This window comes from Hypanus sabinus, unplaced genomic scaffold (assembly GCF_030144855.1).
Source record: "Hypanus sabinus isolate sHypSab1 unplaced genomic scaffold, sHypSab1.hap1 H_11, whole genome shotgun sequence".
NCBI classification, from domain to species: Eukaryota; Metazoa; Chordata; class Chondrichthyes; order Myliobatiformes; family Dasyatidae; genus Hypanus; species Hypanus sabinus.
In genome coordinates this window covers 231761-253595 of record NW_026779042.1, presented here as the reverse complement: position 1 = coordinate 253595, position 21835 = coordinate 231761, and the positions used below count along the sequence as shown (strand labels likewise).

Sequence of the window (21835 nt, the reverse complement as noted above, 5' to 3'; positions counted from 1 at the left end):
TGCTCCAACTGTTTTTCCGGCAGCTCGTTCCATTCGTTTACCACCTTTGGGTGAAAAAGTTGCTCCTTCGGTTCCTACCAAACCTTTTCTCTATCACCTTAAATCTATTCCCCATCCCTCAGAAAAAGACTGCTTGCATTCACTCCATTTATTCCCATGTGATTTTATGCACCTCTCATTCTGCCCTGCACCAGCCAACCTCTCCCATCCTCTCTTCATAAATCAGTTTCTCAAGTCCTGGCAACGTCCTTATAAATCTTCTCTGCACTCTTTCCAGCTTCAGGGCAAATAAAATTGAACACAATACTCCACGTGCGGTCTCATCAACGTTGTGCACAAGTGCAACATAACGTCCGAGCACCTACGTTCATTGCCCTGATAGACGAAGGCCACCATGTGAAATGCTGCTTTCACAGCCCTGTATACCAATGACTCCACTTTCAGGAAACCATGTACCTGTGTTCCTAGGTCCCTCTATTCTACAATGCTCCCAAGGGTCCTACAGTTCACTGGGAAAGTAATACCTTGACAGGGCTTCCCAAAATAGGATGCCTTGTACTTACCCATTCACCATTTCTTGGCCCGCTTACCCAGCTGACTGAGATCCCCCTGACAATCATCTTCACTCTCTGTCACTCCTTGACTGGATAAAATGAAGTGGGTACGTAGTGGTTAGCATGACTCTATTACATCTCAGAGAGTTCAGAGTTCAATTCCAACACTATTGGTCAGGAGTTGGTTTGTTCTCTCCATAAACTGTGTGGGTTTCTCCGGGTTCTCTAGTTTCCTCCCACGATGTAACGGCGTATTGGTTAGTAGGTTAATTGGTCATTGTAAATAGTCCTGTGGTTAGGCTGGGGTTAAATAGGTGGGGTTCCAGGCATTGCAGCTTGCTAAGCAAGAAGGACCTGTTCCTCATTGTATCTCCAAATAGATTGAATAAAAATTATTTTATTGCCATTGCTCTGCTGAATCGATGTTTCCCTATCTGTTTATAACACCACATATTGGTTTATTATTGTCATGTACTGTGAACAACTTGTCTTGCGTACGCTTCACTCAGATCAAATCATTGCACAGCTTATTGAGGTGAAGCAATAACAATGCCGAATAAAGTGACAGAGAAAGTGCAGTCCAGACAGACGATAAGGAGCAAGGGTCACAATGAGGTAGATCGTGAGCTCAGAAATCCATTTCAAATACTAGGGGTCAGTTTAGTAGTCTTAATAACAGAGTGGTTGTGTTTGCAAAATTTCTGCTTTATTTGTGTTTTTTTTCTGCTTAATAGAGAGCGCTGGCCGCTCATCCGCCGAAGCATATCCTGGCAGCGTTGGAAAGTCTTGCTGCAGAGAACGAAGAGGAACTTCTTGAGCTCTGGTCCAAGGTTAATGTGGCAAGGGACCTGGAAGAACTGAGGTAAGTTGCCTGTTACTGCCCCAGGAGACTGTGATGGTCAGTGTGGAGGGAGTTTCACTCTGTGTCTGACCCTGGGAGTGTGTGATGGGAGCTCCACTCTGTGTCAGACCACGGGAGTGTGTGATGGGACGGTGAGGAGGGAGATTCATTCTGTGTCTGACCCCGGGAGTATGTGATGGGATGGTGTGGAGGGAGATTCACTCTGTGTCTGACCCTGGGAGTGTGTGATGGGAGCTCCACTCTGTGTCAGACCCCGGGAGTGTGTGATGGGAGCTCCACTCTGTGTCAGACCCCGGGAGTGTGTGATGGGACGGTGTGGAGGGAGATTCATTCTGTGTCTGACCCCGGGAATATGTGATGGGATGGTGTGGAGGGAGATTCACTCTGTGTCTGACCCCGGGAGTGTGTGAAGGGACGGTGTGGAGGGAGATTCACTCTGTGTCTGACCCTGGGTGATGGGAGCTCCACTCTGTGTCAGACCCCGGGAGTGTGTGATGGGAGCTCCACTCTGTGTCAGACCCCGGGAGTGTGTGATGGGACGGTGTGGAGGGAGATTCATTCTGTGTCTGACCCCGGGAGTATGTGATGGGATGGTGTGGAGGGAGATTCACTCTGTGTCTGACCCTGGGAGTGTGTGATGGGAGCTCCACTCTGTGTCAGACCCTGGGAGTGTGTGATGGGACGGTGTGGAGGGAGATTCATTCTGTGTCTGACCCCGGGAATATGTGATGGGATGGTGTGGAGGGAGATTCACTCTGTGTCTGACCCTGGGAGTGTGTGATGGGAGCTCCACTCTGTGTCTGACCCTGGGAGTGTGTGATGGGAGCTCCACTCTGTGTCAGACCCTGGGAGTGTGTGATGGGAGGTCCACTCTGTGTCAGACCCCGGGAGTGTGTGATGGGACGGTGTGGAGGGAGATTCATTCTGTGTCTGACCCCGGGAATATGTGATGGGATGGTGTGGAGGGAGATTCACTCTGTGTCTGACCCCGGGAGTGTGTGAAGGGACGGTGTGGAGGGAGATTCACTCTGTGTCTGACCCCGGGAGTGTGTGATGGGACATTGTGGAGGGAGGTTCACTCTGTGTCTGACCCCGGGAGTGAGTGATGGGATGGTGTGGAGGGAGTTTCACTCTGTGTCTGACCCTGGGAGTGTGTGATGGGACGGTGTGGAGGGAGCTCCACTCTGTGTCTGACCCCGGGAGTGTGTGATGGGACGGTGTGGAGGGAGATTCATTCTGTGTCTGACCCCGGGAGTATGTGATGGGACGGTGTGGAGGGAGCTTCACTCTGTGTCTGACCCCGGCAGTGTGTGATGGGACGGTGTGAGGGAGCTTCACTCTGTGTCTGACCCCGGGAGTGTGTGATGGGACGGTGTGGAGGGAGCTTCACTCTGTGTCTGACCCCGGGAGTGTGTGATGGGACGGTGTGGAGGGAGATTCATTCTGTGTCTGACCCCGGGAGTATGTGATGGGATGGTGTGGAGGGAGATTCACTCTGTGTCTGACCCTGGGAATGTGTGATGGGAGCTCCACTCTGTGTCAGACCCCGGGAGTGTGTGATGGGACGGTGTAGAGGGAGATTCATTCTGTGTCTGACCCCGGGAGTATGTGATGGGATGGTGTGGAGGGAGATTCACTCTGTGTCTGACCCCGGGAGTGTGTGAAGGGACGGTGTGGAGGGAGATTCACTCTGTGTCTGACCCCGGGAGTGTGTGATGGGACATTGTGGAGGGAGGTTCACTCTGTGTCTGACCCCGGGAGTGAGTGATGGGATGGTGTGGAGGGAGTTTCACTCTGTGTCTGACCCTGGGAGTGTGTGATGGGACGGTGTGGAGGGAGCTTCACTCTGTGTCTGACCCTGGGAGTGTGTGATGGGACGGTGTGGAGGGAGCTTCACTCTGTGTCTGACCCCGGGAGTGTGTGATGGGACGGTGTGGAGGGAGGTTCACTCTGTGTCTGACCCCGGGAGTGAGTGATGGGACGGTGTGGAGGGAGCTTCACTCTGTGTCTGACCCCGGGAGTGAGTGATGGGATGGTGTGGAGGATGCTTCACTCTTTATAGATGACTAGATGAATGAGTATGCCCGGCTGAAATGAAACCATGGTAACAAGGATGCTCCTTCTTTCCCGCAGGTTTTCCTACTCAAGTTCTCATCTGCAGGACGTTTCAGAAGCCCCTCCCGTGCTGCGATCTGTCAAGTCCTTGCTCCAGGTAGCTTTCCCCGACAATCGTCTTACTTTATGTGACGGTGGGAGGGGTTGTGGTTCTGGAGGTTGTGGGGCTGTGGATTCACAGAGACTCTTCAGCCCACTTACACCAATCCCGTTTGCACTTGGTCCTGATACTTGATCACTGTGGTGAGAGTCTGTGCCTCCCTCAAGCCCTCAGACAGGGAGAGTTTGTCCTTGAGCCTGTTGGTACATTCTTTCGGGTGTTTGAATCTTCTGTGTGATAGGAGGGTGTGATTATGTTGGCTTCTTTATAGAGCAGTGAGAAGTGTAGACAGTCAGATTTCTGTGATATGCTGAGCTGTGTCTCACTCAGAATGCTGGAGAAACTCAGCAACTCGGGCAGTGTCTATGGAAGGGGTCAAACAGCCTGACCTGTAGGGATGTCACTTAGCTCAACTTTCTCAAACTAGAACTAATTTTCTGTTTCTTCTGTTGTGGGCAAAAATAAACGGAACAACATTAGTGGAGGTTGAGGGAAATGTAGTCTGAGGTAGGGATTTTTTGCGTGTTCAAGAACCTGGTGGCGTTGGGGAAGCAGCTGTTGTTGAACCTTGGGCTGTGCGTCTTTAGGTTCCTGTACCTCCTACTTGATGGCACCACTGAGAAGAGGGCATGACATGGAAGGCACGAGTCCCTGATGGTGGGTGTCACCTTTTGTGGGTCTTCCTTTGGTAGCGAGAGCTGTACCTATGATGGAATTGACTAAGACCCACCACTCACTGTAGCCTCTTGTGTCGCTGTGTATTGGAGTTCCCGTATCAGGCTGTAATGCAACTAGTCAGCATACTCTCTATCGTACATCTGTAGAGGTTTGATAGTTCTCAATAACATGCTGAATCTCCTTAAACTTCTAAGAATATTGAGCTGCTGGTGTGCCTTCTTCATGGTTGCCTCTTGAATGGATTCCTTGTATGTTCAAGATGAACTTTTGCTCTCTCAGTGCTCTATGTTGGGTCCAGGACTGGTTTTCCGAGATGTTCCTCAACCCAAGTTTCTTAAGCTTTCTCAGGAAGTAAAGGCGCTGGTGGGCCTTCTTGGGCAGTGGACTCTGCTTGGTTAGACCAAGTCAGGTAATTTGTGATATTCACCCCGAGGAACTTAAAGCTTTTGACCTGTTCCACCTGCGCACCACTGATGTAGATGGGGTTGTGTGGTCCGCTACTCCAGAGTGATCCAGAGTAGTTGCTGTACCAAGTCATGATGTATATGAATAGGATAATTTCTAATTTATATTGGTGAGTGTCAACAGGGACACCATCTGTCAGTTGAAGAGAGGCAATTGTCAATGGTTGGGAAAGGTGTATCAGCCTGGTATGGAAACACTAATGCTTGGGAATGGAAAGTGGTGAACAACCCAGTCCTTCCCAGTGCCAGAAAAAAGCATCATTTGTCATCAACGATTCCACCTCCACCCCAAGATCCAGGCCATGCCCTCTTCTCACTACTACCATTGGGAAGAAGGTCCCACACTACCAGGTTCAGGAACAGTTAGTACCCTACAACCATCAGGCTTCTGACTTACCTCAACTCTGGATGGATTCCACAGCCTATGGGCTTGCTTTCAAGGATCTACAACACATGTTCTCAGTATTATTTATTTGATTGTATTATTTACATGATTTGATGACTTTTGCACATTAATTATTTTTTTGGTCTTTGCTATGTATATTTTTCATGAGTTCTGTTGTATTTCTTCAATTTTCTGTAAATCCCTGTAAGAAAATCATCTCCAGGTGGTGACATGCACTCAGTGCCCACTTTGAGGTGTCACTTCATTTTTCAATCTTTTTTTTATTGATTTCCAAATAAAGAATATACAAATCGGAAGAGGAGTTTAACAAGTAGATAATATAAAAGACATATAAACAGCAATAGTAAAAACAAAAAGTATATATTATCAAAATCAAATAAGTGAAATATTATGTTGTTATATATACAATGGTACAAAAAAACTACAGCTCCTCATAACCATAAAAAAAATTGGCAATTTTATTGATAAGGAAAAACCCCCCACTAACTAAACTGAAACAAAAACAAAAAAAAAGAAAGAGAAAAAAGGAAAGAAAAGGAAAGATTGGGCAGTCCAATTGAGGATAAAATTAGAAAAAATAGAGAGAGAGAAAAAAACACATCCTTCCAGTCATCTCTGAACCTTCATGGAGAAGGATTTTCCCCAAAGAGAATTTAAAAAAAAATTAAATCATGTGAAAATATTGAACAAAGGTCGTCAGACTTGTTCAAAATTAAAGGATGTATCAAATGTCTGGCTTCTAATTTTCTCCAAGCTTAGACATGACATAATGGAGGAGAGCCAATAGAAAACAGAAGGTGGGTTAGATTCTTTCCAGTGTTACAAAATAGCTCTCCCAGCCAGTAAAGTTGAAAAAGCTATCACATGTTGGGCGGAGGCAGACACTTTGCTTGCTTCCTCTGGAATAATCCCAAAAATTGCTGTAAGTGGATTAGGTTGAACATCCATAACTATAACTTTAGATAATATTCCAAACACATCCCTCCAAAAATTATTTAAGCTTACACATGACCAAAACATATGAGTTAGAGTAGCCATTTCTGCATTACATATGTCACAGAAAGGGCTTATATTCAGAAAAATATGCGCCAATTTATCTTTGGGCATATGGGCCCTATGTACTATCTTAAACTGAATTAGGATATGGCGTGCACAGATAGTTGAATTATTGACTAAATAATAAATTTTACTCCATTGATTATCTGAAAGTGAATGTTGAAGTTCTACTTCCCAGGTAAGTTGAATCCTATCATTAGGCGACATGCGAGCATTCATTAGCTGTTTATAAATGATAGCTATTAATCGTTTTTGAAAAGGTTTAAACTGAAAAATAACATAAGCCAAATTTGAAGAGCAGGCCAAGGGGTAATTCGGTAAAAAATCACGTAAGAAATTCCTAACCTGTAAATACCTGAAAAAATGTGTATTAGAGATATCATATTTACCCATTAACTGTGAAAAAGACATCAAACAGTCTTGTAAAAACAAATCTAAAAAAAGTTTTTAATTCCCTTAATTTTCCATGTTAGAAAAGCCTTATCCAAAGTTGATGGTTTAAAAAAAGAAATTAGAATAAATAGACAATAGGTGCAGAAGTAGACCATTTGGCCCCTCGCGTCTGCACTGCCATTCTGAGATCATGGCTGATCATTCACTATCTGGCTGATCATTATCATTCACTATCAATATTACCAGAAAGTAAAAAATCATTTAATTCAAAAAAAATTCTGTGAAATTGAAACCAAATTTTTAAAGTATGTTTAATGATAGGGTTAAGAGCTTGTTTACCTATTCTGGAGAGCGAAAACGGAAGAGGAACTCCTAATAAAGAAGCTAACGAAAACCCCACTACTGAATTTTCCTCCAGCTGTAACCATGAAGGGTGATCTTGGTCGTCTATATCATAAATCCAAAAAGTAATATAACGAATATTAATTGCCCAATAATAAAATCTAAAGTTTGGTAAAGCCAGTCCTCCATCTTTTTTTGATTTTTGCGATAAAAGTTTATTCACTCTAGAGCTTTTATTATTCCAAACATAAGATAAAATCAAAGAATCTATTTGATCAAAAAATGTTTTTGGAACAAAAGAGGGAACTGCTTGAAATGTATATAAAAATTTCGGTAGAATAACCATTTTTATAGCATTTATTCGAACTATCAATGACATCGACATAGGTGACCATTTAGAAAGCGCCTGTTGAGTATATTCAACTAAAGAAGAAATTATACCTATATAGATCTTTAAAATTTTTTGCAATTTCGATACCAAGGTAAGTAAAATGTTTTTTGTCAATATTAAAAGGTATTTGATCATAATAATCAGAATAATTATTAATAGGAAATAATTCACTTTTATGTAAATTAAGTTTATATCTAGAAAAAGTACCAAATTCCATAAATATAGATAACATAGAAGGAATAGATTTCTTAGGATTTCAAATGTAAACTAATAAATCATCCGTGTATAATGAAACCTTATGTAATTTATCCCCTCTCCTAATACCCTGCACAGAATTAGAATCCCTAAGAGCAATAGCAAGTGGTTCTAAAGCCAAATTAAAAAATAAAGGGCTAAGGGGACCACCCTGACGGGTACCTCTATATAATCTAAAGTAAGGAGACTTTTGATTATTAGTTAAAACCACAGCTACCGGGGCATGATAAATCAATTTAATCCAGGAAATAAATCCTGGACCAAAATTGAACCTCTTCAAAACCTGGAATAGATAAGGCCACTCCACCCTATCAAAGGCTTTCTCTGCATCCAAAGATACAATGCATTCCGATTCTTTGGCTGAGGGGGAATAAATGATATTTAATTATCTTTGAATATTAAAATGTGAATACCTATTGTTAATAAATCCTGTTTGATCGTTTGAGATAACATTAGGCAAGATAGTCTCAAGACTATTTGCTAGAATCTTAGAGAATTTTAAAATCTACATTTAGTAAAGAAGTAGGTCTATAGGATACACATTCCAGTGGGTCTTTTCCTTTTTTTGGAATTAATGAAATTAGTGCTTCATTAAAAGTTTTAGGAAGGTTCTCAGAGGATGTGGAGTTGGTAAACGTTTGATGAAGATGTGGTATAAGCTTTCATGAAAGGTCTTGTAAAATTCTACCATATAACCATCAGGTCCCGGAGCTTTACCTAATTGCATAGAGGATATAGCTTGGCTATCTCCTCTTGTTTAATAGGTGCATCTAACATATCGGCATCTTGATTCGAAATTTGGGGTATGTTTAACCTTTGCAAAAATTTATTCATTGTCATAGTACTATCAGAGAATTCAGATTTATAAAGATTAGAATAAAAGTCCATAAATATCTTATTAATTTCATAAGGATCTCAAGTTTTTGTTCTATCTGGTTGGCGAATTTTTAAAATCGGTCTTCTGACCATCCCAGTCTTTAACTGACACTCTAAAAGTTTAGCAGATTTTTCCCCATGTATATAAACTAAACTTTTAGATTAAAAAATTTGCTGTTCAATGGGAAAGGTCAGAAGTAAATCATACTGTGATTGAAGTTCGACACTTTCTTTATATAGGTCTTCAGTAGGTTTAACTGAATACGCTTTATCTATCTGTTTAATTTTATTAATAAGCACTGACAATTCTGCTTCAGTTTTCTTTCTCAAGGCTGCTGAATATGAGATTATCTGTCCCCTAAGAAAAGATTTTAAGGTGTCCTATATAACCAGATTTAACATTCCTTCAGTTGTATTAAATTCAAAAAATATAGCAATTTGCTCCTTAATAAAATTAACAAAAGCTGGATCCTGTAACAATACGGGGTTCAATCTCCACTGTGAGATTTTCAGAAATCTATCTGAAAGCTTAAGGGTTAACTTTAAAGGCACGTGATCTGAAAGTGCAATGATGTCACACGTACATTCAATAACGGAGTTTAACAGACGTGTATCTAAAAAAAAAAGTAATCAATTCAAGAATATTTATGATGGACGTGTGAGAAAAAAGAGAAATCTTTATCATTGGGGTGTTTATATCTCCAAATATCGACAAGGCCATATTCTAATAAAGAGTTAATACAACCTGCCGCTTTATTAGGAAGTGACGGATTGGTTGATGACCTGTCAATCGCCGGATTTAAACAACAATTAAAGTCACCACCCATGATCAGCTTATATTCATTGAGATTCGGTAACTCTGAAAAAAGTTTCTTAAAAAAATCAGAATTATCTACATTAGGTGTGTATACACACACCAGAGCTACCTTTTGCTCACATAATAAACCAGTAACAATTAAATATATTCCAATCGAATCAGTAGCAGTATTAAGGTGTACAAAAGGGATTTTGGGGCTAAGAAATATAGAAACGCCTCTTGTTTTACTAACCGACAGTGAGTGAAATAAGGGTCCTTTCCAAAAGCGAAAAAATCTGTTCTCATCCTGTTTTTGTATATGATTTTCTTGCACAAAAATAATATCAGCATTCAGTGTTTTTAATTTCTTAAAAATCTTTTTACACTTAATGGGATGATTGACACCATTCCAATTTCAAGATATTGTATTGATTTTATTAACATTCATGTTTAAAATTGAGTTTAATATTGTATAAAAGAAATGTTACGCAAGTACAGATTAAACCAAAAGGCGCGGGTACAACCAGAGGGAGTGACACATTTACGAAAGAGAAATCCGTCAAAAGAACTGCCCAATCAAGAAAAGAACCTACTCTAATAGACCCCTCTCCCCTCCCCCCACCCAACAGATAGAAATGAAGGAACCAATAGGCTGGTCCCATGCTGCCTAATAACCTTTGACCCTGTTCTCCATCTTGCAGCTCCGTATAATTTAAAAAAAAGCAAAAATCCCACGGCAAGTAGCCATGATAAGAGGCACAAACAGAATTCAACTACTATAATGTTATGTCTAACATTAATAAAAACATAATCAACAACGGCCATCTTAGAATCAGCTAAAGTAGCTTAAACATATATTCAAAAGAAGGAATAAATCCGGGCGAATAATGTTATAAACAATATTCTTTCCCTCGAAAAAAATAAGAAGGTTAATACACAACAGGTCCTAAACGGACCACTAAAGTACAATACTATAAAGGTTCTCTACAAGACAGTTATATATGTACTCTTTATTAATAAGATAAAGAAAAAATTAAATTGACCACGTCCCATACCAGAGAATGAAAAAGTATAACTTAACTCAAAAGCTCAATAAATAACTCATACAGCAGATACTTCAAAATTGCCAATTGAGTAATCGGAGTAACTTTAATATTTTATTCAGTAGGCTTAACTTTAAGGTTTTTAATATACTTCCATCCCTCCTGAGGAGAGTAGATTCTCAATGATTGAGATTTTACAGGAAAAATTATCAGCTTTGCTGGAAAGCGAAGGGAGGGATTTAAATCTAATTTATACATTTCACTCATGATTTCTCGATATTTCTTCTTTTCGGCAAAGATCTCGGGTGGGTAATCTTCGACTATACGAATTTGTGTTGAATTGAAGAATAATTTCTGTTTCTGGCTTCTCGAAGAATAGCTTCTTTAGTCGTATAATATGCAAAGAAAGTACAACTGCTCGAGGACGTAATTCGGCTGAACGCCGAGAAAATGGAATTCTGTGAGCTCTGGTAATTAAAGGGCTAGTTTCGAGGGTCTCATTGAAAAGTGAGTACAGCATATCTGAAAAGAATTTTAACAGATCGCCAGCTTCAGTATTTTCAGGCAGTCACAGAATACGCAGATTCCTCCAATGCCCTCTACTACTAAATCAACCATTCTTTTCGTTTTAGATAGTTCCGAGGTAATTTCATTGATTTTCTTTTCCATTGAAGATATTTTCATTCCTTGATCTTTAATAGTTTGCTTGAATAGATGGTGCTCAGTCTTGATTCAGGTTGTAGTCTGCTAAAGTGTTTGAAGTTGAGAGTCCAAGTTTTCCAGAGAGTCTTGAATCGTAGAAATAGCTTTTTTGAGCTTCGTGTTTGAACCAGCCAGCTTATCAGTTTTAATATTAAGCAATCTGAATTCCGACTTCATGTCTTGTATTGAAGAAAATATTCCCGCTAGTGTAACAGGTTCCTCCATTTTCTTGGTTTATTCCATTTGCTCCATTTCAAGAAAAGTCTTGCCACTACGCAATTCAATACCAGAACGACTTTTTTCGGCCATTGTAATTAAGTCGTGAATCCTTCAGTAAAAATAATAAATCCTTCAGTAGAAGTAGTAAATCATCAAAACTAAAAGGGATCTGTTAGTGGGATATAAAATACAGTAAAAGAGAGAGCCACTAGGAATGCGACCTACTCCATATGCTGCAAGGTGGAGAATCCTGAGGTGTCACTTGTATGCGTGTATGTTTGTGGTCTTCTGCTGCTGTAGCCCATCCCCTTCAAGTAGTGTGTTCAGAGATGCTGTTCTGCATCCCCACTGTTGTAACATGTGGCTATTTGAGTTAGTAATTTTTCTGTCAGCTTGAGTCAGTCTGGCCATTCTCCTCTGACCTTTCTCATTAATAAGGCCTTCTTTCCCATGTAACTGCCACTCGCTGGATGCTTTTTATTTTTCACATCATTCTCTATAATCTCTAGAGACTGTTGTTCATGAAAATCCCAGGAGATCAGTTTCTGAGATACTCAAGTCACCCCATCTGACACCAACAATAATTCCACAGCCGATATCACTTAGGTTTCGTTTCTTGCCCATTCTGATGTTTGGTCTGAACAACTGAACCTCTTGACCATGTCTGCATGCTTACATGCATTGAGTTGCTGCCATGTAATTGGATGATTAGATATTTCCATAAGGAGACCACTGAGTGTCTTCCTGCTTTGATAATAAATTTGCTTTGAACTTTGTGTTATTGTTAACCGGACTTTTGTCTCTGCAGGAGGGCTGGCGAGATTGTGAGCTTCGAGCCGTGGAGAAGGTCAGGGCAGCAAGGAGGCAGATGCAGCTCAAGAGTCGTCTCCTAGTGCTGGGCCAGGAGTTCGAGCTGCTGTTGGAGGAGAGATTAGGACACAGCCCGGAGCTGCTGAACGCCACCAGGTAAGGCCCCTGCAGCCTAACCTTTCCCCATCAGCAGCCAGCCTTGCGCCTTCCCTCAGAGGGCTTCTGGGTGTCGGGGACCCCACCCTTCTCTGTAATCTCTACCCAACCCTAAACCCCTCCCTTCTCGATAATCTCTACCCAACCCTAGACATCTCCTCTGTAATCCTTACCCAACCCTAGATCCCTCCTGGTCTTTGTGACCCCTTCCCTTCTCAACCTGCTTCACCTCCTGGTATCCCTTAGCCATTCCCGTGTTTTCAAGCTCTGAGTTTTCCATTGTCCCACTGCATGGTTTTCCTGAGCTCCAGAGTTCTGCCCCGGAACTTGTGGCTCCCTTGTCTAGATTATCGAGAAGGGAGGGGTTTAGGGTTGGGTAGAGATTATGGAGAAGGGTGTGGTCTAGGGTTTGGTAGAGATTACATAGGAGAGAGGGGTGTAGGGACCAGAGGGGGTCAAGGAGATGGGGAAGGGGTATAGTAGACAAAGAGATTTATAAAGACAAGGGTTGGTGTAGGAGCCAGGGGTGAAAGTGACAAGGAAGGTTTTAGGGACTAGAGAGGACCATGGAGATGGGAAGGGGTATAGGAACTGGGTGGGTAGAAGGTGGAGAGTGCTGTAGGGGCCAAGTGTGACAGACTGAAAGGAGTGTAAGGGCCAGAGGTAGTAATGGAGATGGGGATTGTGTCAGGGTTCGAAGAACTGTCCATCACCTGAAGTCCTTTTGAACACCCATCTCCAAGGAACACAGAAGCAAACTATCTGGCCTCTCTCAATCCATACCACAAGTACAAGGGGAGCTGTGGGACCACACAATGCTGTCTGCAGTGACATTTGGTACCAGCCAAGTATGATTCAGCCGTAGGTTCATTCACAAGAAAAACTTTCATTAAGCATAAATGATGCGGAATTTTTATCTGCCTGTGATTCTCCTGTATCTCATTGCACCTGTGCATGGATGTGCATAAACAACTATGAATCCCACTGGGCATGAATTATATAGTAATATAATGTGGAAATGGGCCCTTCAGCCCAACTTGTTCATGCTGACCACTGCATAGTCTTCACTTTACAGCACCAGTCGGGCTCCATTTCCCACTGATGTCTGTACGGAGTTTATGTTCTCCCCGTGACCCTCCGGTTGCTCTGGTTACCTCCCACGTACAGGTTAGGGTTTGTAAGTTGTTGGCAAACTATGATGATGCCAGAAGCGTGATAACACTTGAGAGCTGCCACCCCAGCGGATCCTCGTACTGTTGGTCGTTGATGCAAGCAATGCATTGCACTGTGTGTTTCGATGTTGCAATGTTCATAGGATAAAGCGAATCTTTTATCTCAGTCTGATCCCAGATGCCTGCACTTGGCCCAAAACCCTATCCAAATGTCTCTTAAGTGCTGCGACCACTTCCTCTGGCAGCCTGTTATCCGGGTCATCATTACCCTCTGAGTAAGGTGCTTACCTCTCAGGGCTCTTTTAAATCTCACCCCTCTTATCCTGTATCTGTGTGCCGTCTAGTTTTCTATACACCAACCCTAGGGAAAGGACAAACTGCCCACCGCCACTATGGTTAACACCTTCACCACCATGTCTACTTGAGCGGCTGCTGTCCCAGGTCCCTCTAATCCATAACACTTGTCAGTGTCCTGCCATTTGCTGTACAAGTCCATTCCCCCCCATCCGGTTTGAATGTCCAAGCTGTGTCCCCTCACATTGATCCGAGTCAAAATCCATTTGCTATTCCTCAGCTCATCTCCCTGTCCCATCTAGCTCTTGGCCCACGAAACCGACATGGTTGTTTTTTTTTTGTTTTAAGTTAACCTTGCTGACTGTCATGTCTCCTCTGACCACTACAGGGAGCTCTTTGATCTGCAACTGGACCTGGTGGAGAGGCAGAGATACTGTCAGGAGCTGGTGGAGCAGGGGCACTTAATCAACAATGCCATCGTTGCCCGAAACCGGGAGATCCAGTCTCTTCAGCAGAAGCACAACCGTATCCTTGAGTTCCAGGGGCTGGTGGTAAGATGGGTCTTTCACGTTTCCTCCCCACCCCTGCAGTTGTGGCATCTCAATCAAATTTCTTATCACTTCAATTTATTGTTTTGAGACAGCGCTAGTGACTGTCTGTCGCATCTGACAGTGACAGGAAACGTGGGAGAGTTTTTAAAGCTATTGCACTGGGTCAGTTCCACTCTCTCACCCTCGGGAGTCTGGGTCCGCCAGCGTGAATAGTCATCTCAGCTGGGGTCTTCATTGGTTTGCAGTAGATGATCGACCTTTGTGCCTCATGAGTTCTGGCCGTTGGATCTCACTGTGATCTCATCCGCCCTGTCTGCTGGAGCTGACTTCACAGGCTAGGACAGGGCTGCCCTCACCTGATTTAGCCCGCCTGATGAAGTGGTGTACCGGGGTGTAAACTCTGTTGCACGCAGACTCTGTGCACTTGGATGCACAGGTGAGAACCAACGGGTGAGTGAGCTGCCCTGGAATGGACACGACAAACCCCTTCACCAGAGGAGCTACCCTTCCCAGTGGCAGTGGCATGTAACCTTAAAACTTGTACTGTAACAGAGAAAAGTACAGACTCACGATCAGTCAAGCCCTTCCTGCCTGCACAGCTTGAAACCCTCCCTCTCCGTGCCGATCTAAGAGTCTCTTAACTGTCCCTGCGGTATCGGCGTCTACCACCACCCACATGCATTCCAAGCACCCACTACTCTGCTTAGTAAAAACCCTTTCCTCTGACATCCTCCCCAAAATCTTCCCCCACTCACCTTAAATGGGTGTCCTCCGGAAATGGCCATTGTCACCCCGGAGAAAAGAACTGGCTGTCCACTCTGAATCTACACGTCACATCTTATACACCTCTATCAGAATCGGCTTTATTAGCACCGACATGTTGTGAAATTTGTTAACTTAGCAGCAGCAGTACAATGCATACTATAGAAGAAAAATAATAAGTAGATCGATTAGAGTATACATACATTATTGGATGGATTAAAATCATGCAAAAACAGAAATAATATATATTTAAAAAATTGAGGTAGTGTTCACGGGTTGAATGTACGTTTAGGAATGGCAGAGGGGAAGAAGCTATTGCTGAGTGTGTGCCTTCAGGCTTCTGTACCCCCTACCTGATGGTAACAGTGAGAAAAGGGCATGCCCTGGGTGCTGGGGGTCCTTAATCATGGATGCTGCCTTTCTGAAGATTCTTGAAGATGTTCTGGTTACTTTGTAGTCTAGTACTCAAGATTGAGCCGACTAAATTTGCAACCCTCTGCAGCGTCTGTGCAGTAGCCTTCTCCCTCCCCCCCCCCCCCATATCAGATAGTGATGCAGCCTGTCAAAATGCTCTCCACAGTACACCTCTAGAAGTTTCTGAGTATTTTTGTTGACAGAGCAAATCCTTTCAAACTCCTGATGAAGTATAGTCGCTGTCTTGCCTTCTTTATCGCTGCATCGATATGTTAGGACCACGGTAGGTCCTCAGAGATCTTGACATGCAGGAACTTGAAGCTGGTCACTCTCTCCACTTCTGATCCCTCTGAGGATTGGTATGTGTTCCTTCGTCTTACCCTTCCTGAAGTCCACAATTCGCTCTTTCATCTTACTGACGTTGAGGGCCAGGTTGTTGCTGCGGCACCACTCCACTAGTTGGCATATCTCACTCCTGTACACCTCTCATTTCCATCTGAGATTCTACCAATAATAGTTGTATCACCAGCAAATTTATAGATGGTACTTGAGCTATGCCTAGCCACACAGTTATGTGTATACAGAGAGTGGAGCAGTGGGCTAAGCACACATCCCTGAGGTACGCCAGTGTTGATCGTCAGTGAGGAGGAGATGGCATCACTAATCTACACAGATTGTGGTCTTCTGGTTAGGATGTCAAGGATCCAATTGCAGAGGGAGGTACAGAGGCCCAGGTTCTGTAACTTCTGAATCGGGATTGTGGGAATGATGGCGTTAAATGCTGAGCTATAGTCGATGAACAGTAGGTGTTTGTGTTGTCCAGGTGGTCTAAAGCCGTGTGGAGAGCCATTGAGATCATGTCTACCGTTTACCTATTGTGGGGATAGGCAAATTGCAATGGGTCCAGGTCCTTGCTGAGGCAGGATTTCAGTTTGGTCATGACCAACCTCTCAAAGTATTTCATCACTGTAGATGTGAGTGCTACCGGGTGATGGTCATTAAGGCAGCTCACATTATTCTTCTTAGGCACTGGTATAATTGTTGCCTTTTTGTAGCAAGTGGGAATTTCCACCCGTCAGTGAGAGGTTGAAAATGTCCTTGAATACTCCCGCCAGTTGGTTGGCACAGGTTTTCAGAGCCTGACCAGGTATTCCATTGGGGCCTTCTTCCTTGTGGGGGTTCACCCTCTTTAAAGAAGGCCTAAGGTCAGCCCCAGGACAGAGATGCCAGGGTCACCAGATGCAGCAGGGATCTTCACAGCTGTAGTTATATTCTCCCTTTCAAAGTGGGCATAGAAGGCATTGAGTTCATCTGGCAGTGAAGCATCGCTGCCATTCATGCTATTGTGTTTTGCTTTGTAGGAAGTAATGTCTTGTAAACCCTGCTAGAGTTGACGTACAGAGATGCCTCTCATCTTCCTTCCCTCCAAAGAGAAAAGCCATCGCTCGTGCAGTTCAGGCAGTATCTTGGGCTCTCAAGAGGTCTGTCTGATTTTTGCTTCCTAAACCAGCAGGTGGCGCAGTGGCATCAGCGCTGGACTTCGGAGTGAGAGGTCCCAAGCTTGAATCCGGCCGGCTCCCTTGCACGCTCTCCATCCGTGCTGAGTTAAGAGCTGGTGATCTCTGTATAAAAAACAACTCACCCGGCAGAAGGCAAAGGCAAACCACTGCTGTAACCTGTCACGTACATGATTTCCCAGTATGTCAGAGCGACGTGGAGGGAAATCGTCCGCCAACTGGAAATTCCAGATGCGACCTACTGACAACAAAACCTTAAGATGAGCTTCCTTCTTCCCCTTGACTAAATATTCCACATCTCTTGTCAACCTTCCTTCCTTCACCCCGCCAAATTATCCCTGCCACTGTGGGGTAGACCTATCCTGAACCCCATGCAAGTTCTACTTAACCAGCCTCCATATTTCCACTGAGCCTGTCTCTGCGTACATCAGTCCTCCATTGATGTTCCTAAATTCCTGCCTCATACCATTGTAATTAGCTGCTCTGTTTCTGCCCCCCCCTCCCCCCGCCTTTTGTTCCTGTCCTTGTCCATGGCTATGCTAAAGGTCAGGGAGTTGTGGTCACTGAGAGAGCTAACACACGACCAGGTTCACTACCCAGTACTGGATCGAGTGTGGCCTGTCAACATACTGTGTCAGAAATCCTTGAACATATTTAAAACTTCTTAGCCCCATCAAAACTTTTTGCACTAAGAAGCTGTCGATCACTATTAAGGAAGTTGACAACATGACAACAACCCTGTTATTTCTGTATCCTTCTACAATCTGCCTACTTATCTGCTCAGTGTCTCTGTTACTTTTGGGGGGGGGGGGGTCTATAGAATACTCCCGACAGAATGATTGCTCCCTTCCTCTTTCTGATTTCCACTCATGTTGACTTAGTAGATGATCCCTCTGCAACGTCGTCCCTTTCAGCAGCTGCAGCACTATCCCTGACGCAATAGACTTTTAACATCGTGAATCAGCGAGTTGTTTATGTCTCCCTTCTTGCTGTGAACCGGAGACATCTTTTTCCCTAATTAAGGAGAGAGAGGGGGATGTGGTATGTCGAGTTATCGGGTGAACGAGTAGTCTTTGATGTACTGCAAGTCTGTCTTTCTTGATGCTTTGCTGCATTCTTGAGTGCTTAGTGGGGGGACCAATGCTTTTTTTACTGGTGGGGGAGGGGGCTTCATTGCTACTGCTTATGTGTGGGAGGGGGAGCTGGGAGGGGTTTTGGAGATCTAACATTTAACTATCATTCATTATTTGGGGCACTCCTCTGTTTTTGTGCAAAGAAAAAGAATATCAGGATGTACATTGTATACATTTCTGTGACATTAAATGTACCTTTGATTAGCAATGGTACTCCCCCACCACTTTTACCTCCCTGTCCTTTTTGAAACATCTAAACCCTGGAACATCAAGCAGCCTTTCTTGCCTTTGTGACAGGCCACAATGTTGTAATTCCGCATACTGATCCATGCTCGAAGTTCATCACCTAGCACTTCTTGCATTAATGTCCAAGACAGCCATCAGGATATCTTCCATCTACTACCACCCTTAGAATTAATACTTTCCACACTATAAATTGACAAAAACAGAAGGAATACTGGGGCAGTGTTCATAGGTTCATGGACTTCTGAGAAATCTGATAGCGGAGGGGAAGAAGCTTTTCCTGAATCACTGGATGTGGGTCTTCAGGCTCCTGATGGTAGTAACGAGGAGAGGGCATGTCCCAGATGGTGAGAGTTCTTGACGAAGGATGCTGCCTTCTTCTGGCACCACCTCTTGAAGATGTCTGTGATGTTAGGGAGGGCTGTGCTGGTGACCGTGGGAGGAGGGTTGTGTCCGTGATGGAGGGGAGGGTGGTGTCCGTGATGGAGGGGAGGGTGGTGTCCGTGATGGAGGGGAGGGTGGTGTCCGTGATGGAGGGGAGGGTGGTGTCCGTGATGGAGGGGAGGGTGGTGTCCGTGATGGTGGGGAGGGTGGTGTCCGTGATGGTGGGGAGGGTGGTGTCCGTGATGGTGGGGAGGGTGGTGTCCGTGATGGTGGGGAGGGTGGTGTCCGTGATGGTGGGGAGGGTGGTGTCCGTGATGGTGGGGAGGGTGGTGTCCGTGATGGTGGGGAGGGTGGTGTCCGTGATGGTGGGGAGGGTGGTGTCCGTGATGGTGGGGAGGATTATGTCTGTGATGGAGGGTGGGTTGTGTCGGTGACGGTGGTGGGGGGGGTCATGTCCGTGACAGTGGGGGAGGGTCGTGTACGTGGCGGAGGGGAGGGTCGTGTCCGTGGCGGAGGGGAGGGTCGTGTCCGTGGCGGAGGGGAGGGTCGTGTCCGTGGCGGAGGGGAGGGTCGTGTCCGTGGCGGAGGGGAGGGTCGTGTCCGTGGCGGAGGGGAGGGTCGTGTCCGTGACGGTGGGGGGGGGGGTGTCGGTGACGGTGGGGGAGGGTCGTGTCGGTGACGGTGGGGGAGGGTCGTGTCGGTGACAGTGGGGGAGGGTTGTGTACGTGGCGGAGGGGAGGGTTGTGTCGGTGGTAGAGTTGGCTGAGCCTACAACCCTCTGCAGCCTCTTGTGATCCTGCGCATTGGAGCCTCCATACCAGGCAGTGATGCAGCCAGTCAGAATACTCTATGCCATATATCTGTGGTAATTTGCAAGAGTCACTGGGGGCATACCAATCTGCCCGCATGTGGGCTGTATCCCCTCCATTCCTTACCTGTGTAATTACCTCTTAAACACCTCTTTCGTATCTGCCATACCTGGCAACACAATCCAGGCCCCAACACTCTGTGTAAAATAAACACATGGTTTCTATAATGAGACATTTTGACCCTGGGGAAAAGATTCTGACTGTCTATGCCTCCATAATTTTATAAACCTCTATCAGATCTCCCCTCAGCTTCTGCTGCTTCAGAGAAAACAACCCAAATTTGTCCAAACCTGTGCCTTTTAGTTTTAGACTCCCTTGTGTAGACAGAAAGAATTCACACGAAGTCTGGGGTTCACCTTCAGAACAAAGTTCCTCTTTCTTACCAGCTGATGTCAACAGGGGAGCCACTTGTTGAATGGATGCTCCCCGTACAAAGTTTTCTTTATTCTTATACTATTTCTTAATCTATTTCCTCCCCTACCCCCACTATCTCTACCTGCCTTGCCCTGGATATGCACAGAGTCAGGTAAGACTTTTGCAGTGTTAAGCTTCAGCACCTATGCTTTATGTGAGCTGTGTGCAGTTCAGCTTTTACCCAGCTCTGGGTAACTAGCCCCACTACCTTGTGGGCAGCCTCGGGAGAGACGAACGCTGTGAGAGTAAATCCGGAGTGGAGCCCCTAGGGCAGCTGGACGTCATTGAACAGCCTCCCAGCAGCTCCTGCAGCCGAGCTGGTGCCAAACATATTGCTTCATAAGCTTTCCTTTGGACTACACCGGTGAGGCTGAGAGGGGATCTTGACGACTGGCCATTTCAGGATCTCCATACCTTCCGCCCAGGTTTGTGATGATGGTCATTATCACCCACCACCAACCAGGGAGGGGTAGCACCTCTGGTGAAGGGGTTTGCATGTCAATTCTGGGGCAGCTCAGTCACCTTTGGCTGAGTAACTGTTTGCACGTGACGACGGCTGCACCCTGATACACAGCTTCAACAGGCGGGCGAGGTGAGTGTAGTAGGAGGCCAGTCCCTTCCCTGGTGAGATAGGGACATGGCATGTGAAGTCAGCTTTGGCAGAGATCCCACGACCAGGGAGTTGGTTCTACAAAGCTGTGTAGAGAGGGAGGGACATGACGAGACGCAGAAGAAGTCCTGGTCGTCCACTGCTACCAAGGAAGACCCAGGTTGTGACTACTGCTCGTAACACTGGACCCGAACTTCCAAGGTGGAGAGTGTGGAACTGCACCCCGTGCAACGACGTTTCCATTTTAAAAACTCTCCCACACGGGTCCCCTGTCATCGTTCAAAATGACATACAACTCCTGTCCTGGAGTTTAGGAAGTTGTTGCTAGGCTAGTGGTTGAAGTGATGCAATCACTTGTCGAGTATGATGTTCTCCGAAAGGGTTGTTTGTTGGATGTAGAGGCCGATCCGGGATCCACATATTCTGGTGCAGCGTGGGCAAGAGTGAGCAGTTGTGTCAGAGTCTCCTTTCACAGCTTGTTCTTACGTAGCACAGCTCCCTCTTGAACAGATTTCCTCCAGGTGATCTATGTCTTCCCAGTTTTTAGATGTAATGCTGACTTCCTTTAGATTGATTTTGATATGATCTTTGAAGCATTTTCTTTGCCTTCTTGGGGCTCACTGACTTTCCGTCAACTGGAGAGTAAAGGATCTGTCTGGGTCTAGCTAGGCTGGTAACCAGGCATGAGTTCACTGTAGTTCACTTTAGTAATTTGTTATAGCTGGGGATGGTAATGGGGCCAGGCTTCCACTGTCCATTGAATCTCCCAGTGATGAGTATTGCAGACAGCCTCTGACGACTAAGTCCAGCTCCTGGCTTTCACCTGTGGCTTAGCAACTAAGCCTGGTAGAAATAGAAATCTACAGCACATCACAGGACCTTCAGCCCACAATGTTGTGCTGACCATGTAACCTACTCTAGAAGCTGCCTAGAATTTCCCTACCACATAGCCCTCTATTTTTCTAAGCTCCATGTACCTGTCGTAAGAGGCTCTTAAAATAAGCTACTGTATCTGATTCCACCATCACCACTGGCAGTGCATTCCACGCACCGCCACTCTCTGTGAAAAACTTAACTCTGATATCTCCTCTGTACGTACTTCCAAGCACCTTAAAACTTTGCCCCCTCGTGTTAGCCTTTTTTGCGGAGTTGCTTGGAGTGCTCTTTTGTCTTCATGGTGTAGTTTTCGCCAGGACACTAACTCCCCAGAAGTTGGACCTTCGAGATACAGGTGTAGTTTTACTACAATTAATT

General features: G+C 44.9%; 1 protein-coding gene across 1 annotated transcript in view; it reads left to right on the top strand.

Moving 5' to 3' along the window:
- Positions 1-21835, top strand: part of haus5 (HAUS augmin-like complex, subunit 5) — a 70937-nt gene that overhangs the window by 26459 nt on the left and 22643 nt on the right. The window contains exons 11-14 of the mRNA XM_059958352.1: positions 1289-1416; positions 3550-3628; positions 12061-12218; positions 14073-14235. Coding sequence (XP_059814335.1) covers positions 1289-1416; positions 3550-3628; positions 12061-12218; positions 14073-14235 — 528 coding nt within the window. The remainder of the gene's footprint in view (positions 1-1288; positions 1417-3549; positions 3629-12060; positions 12219-14072; positions 14236-21835) is intronic.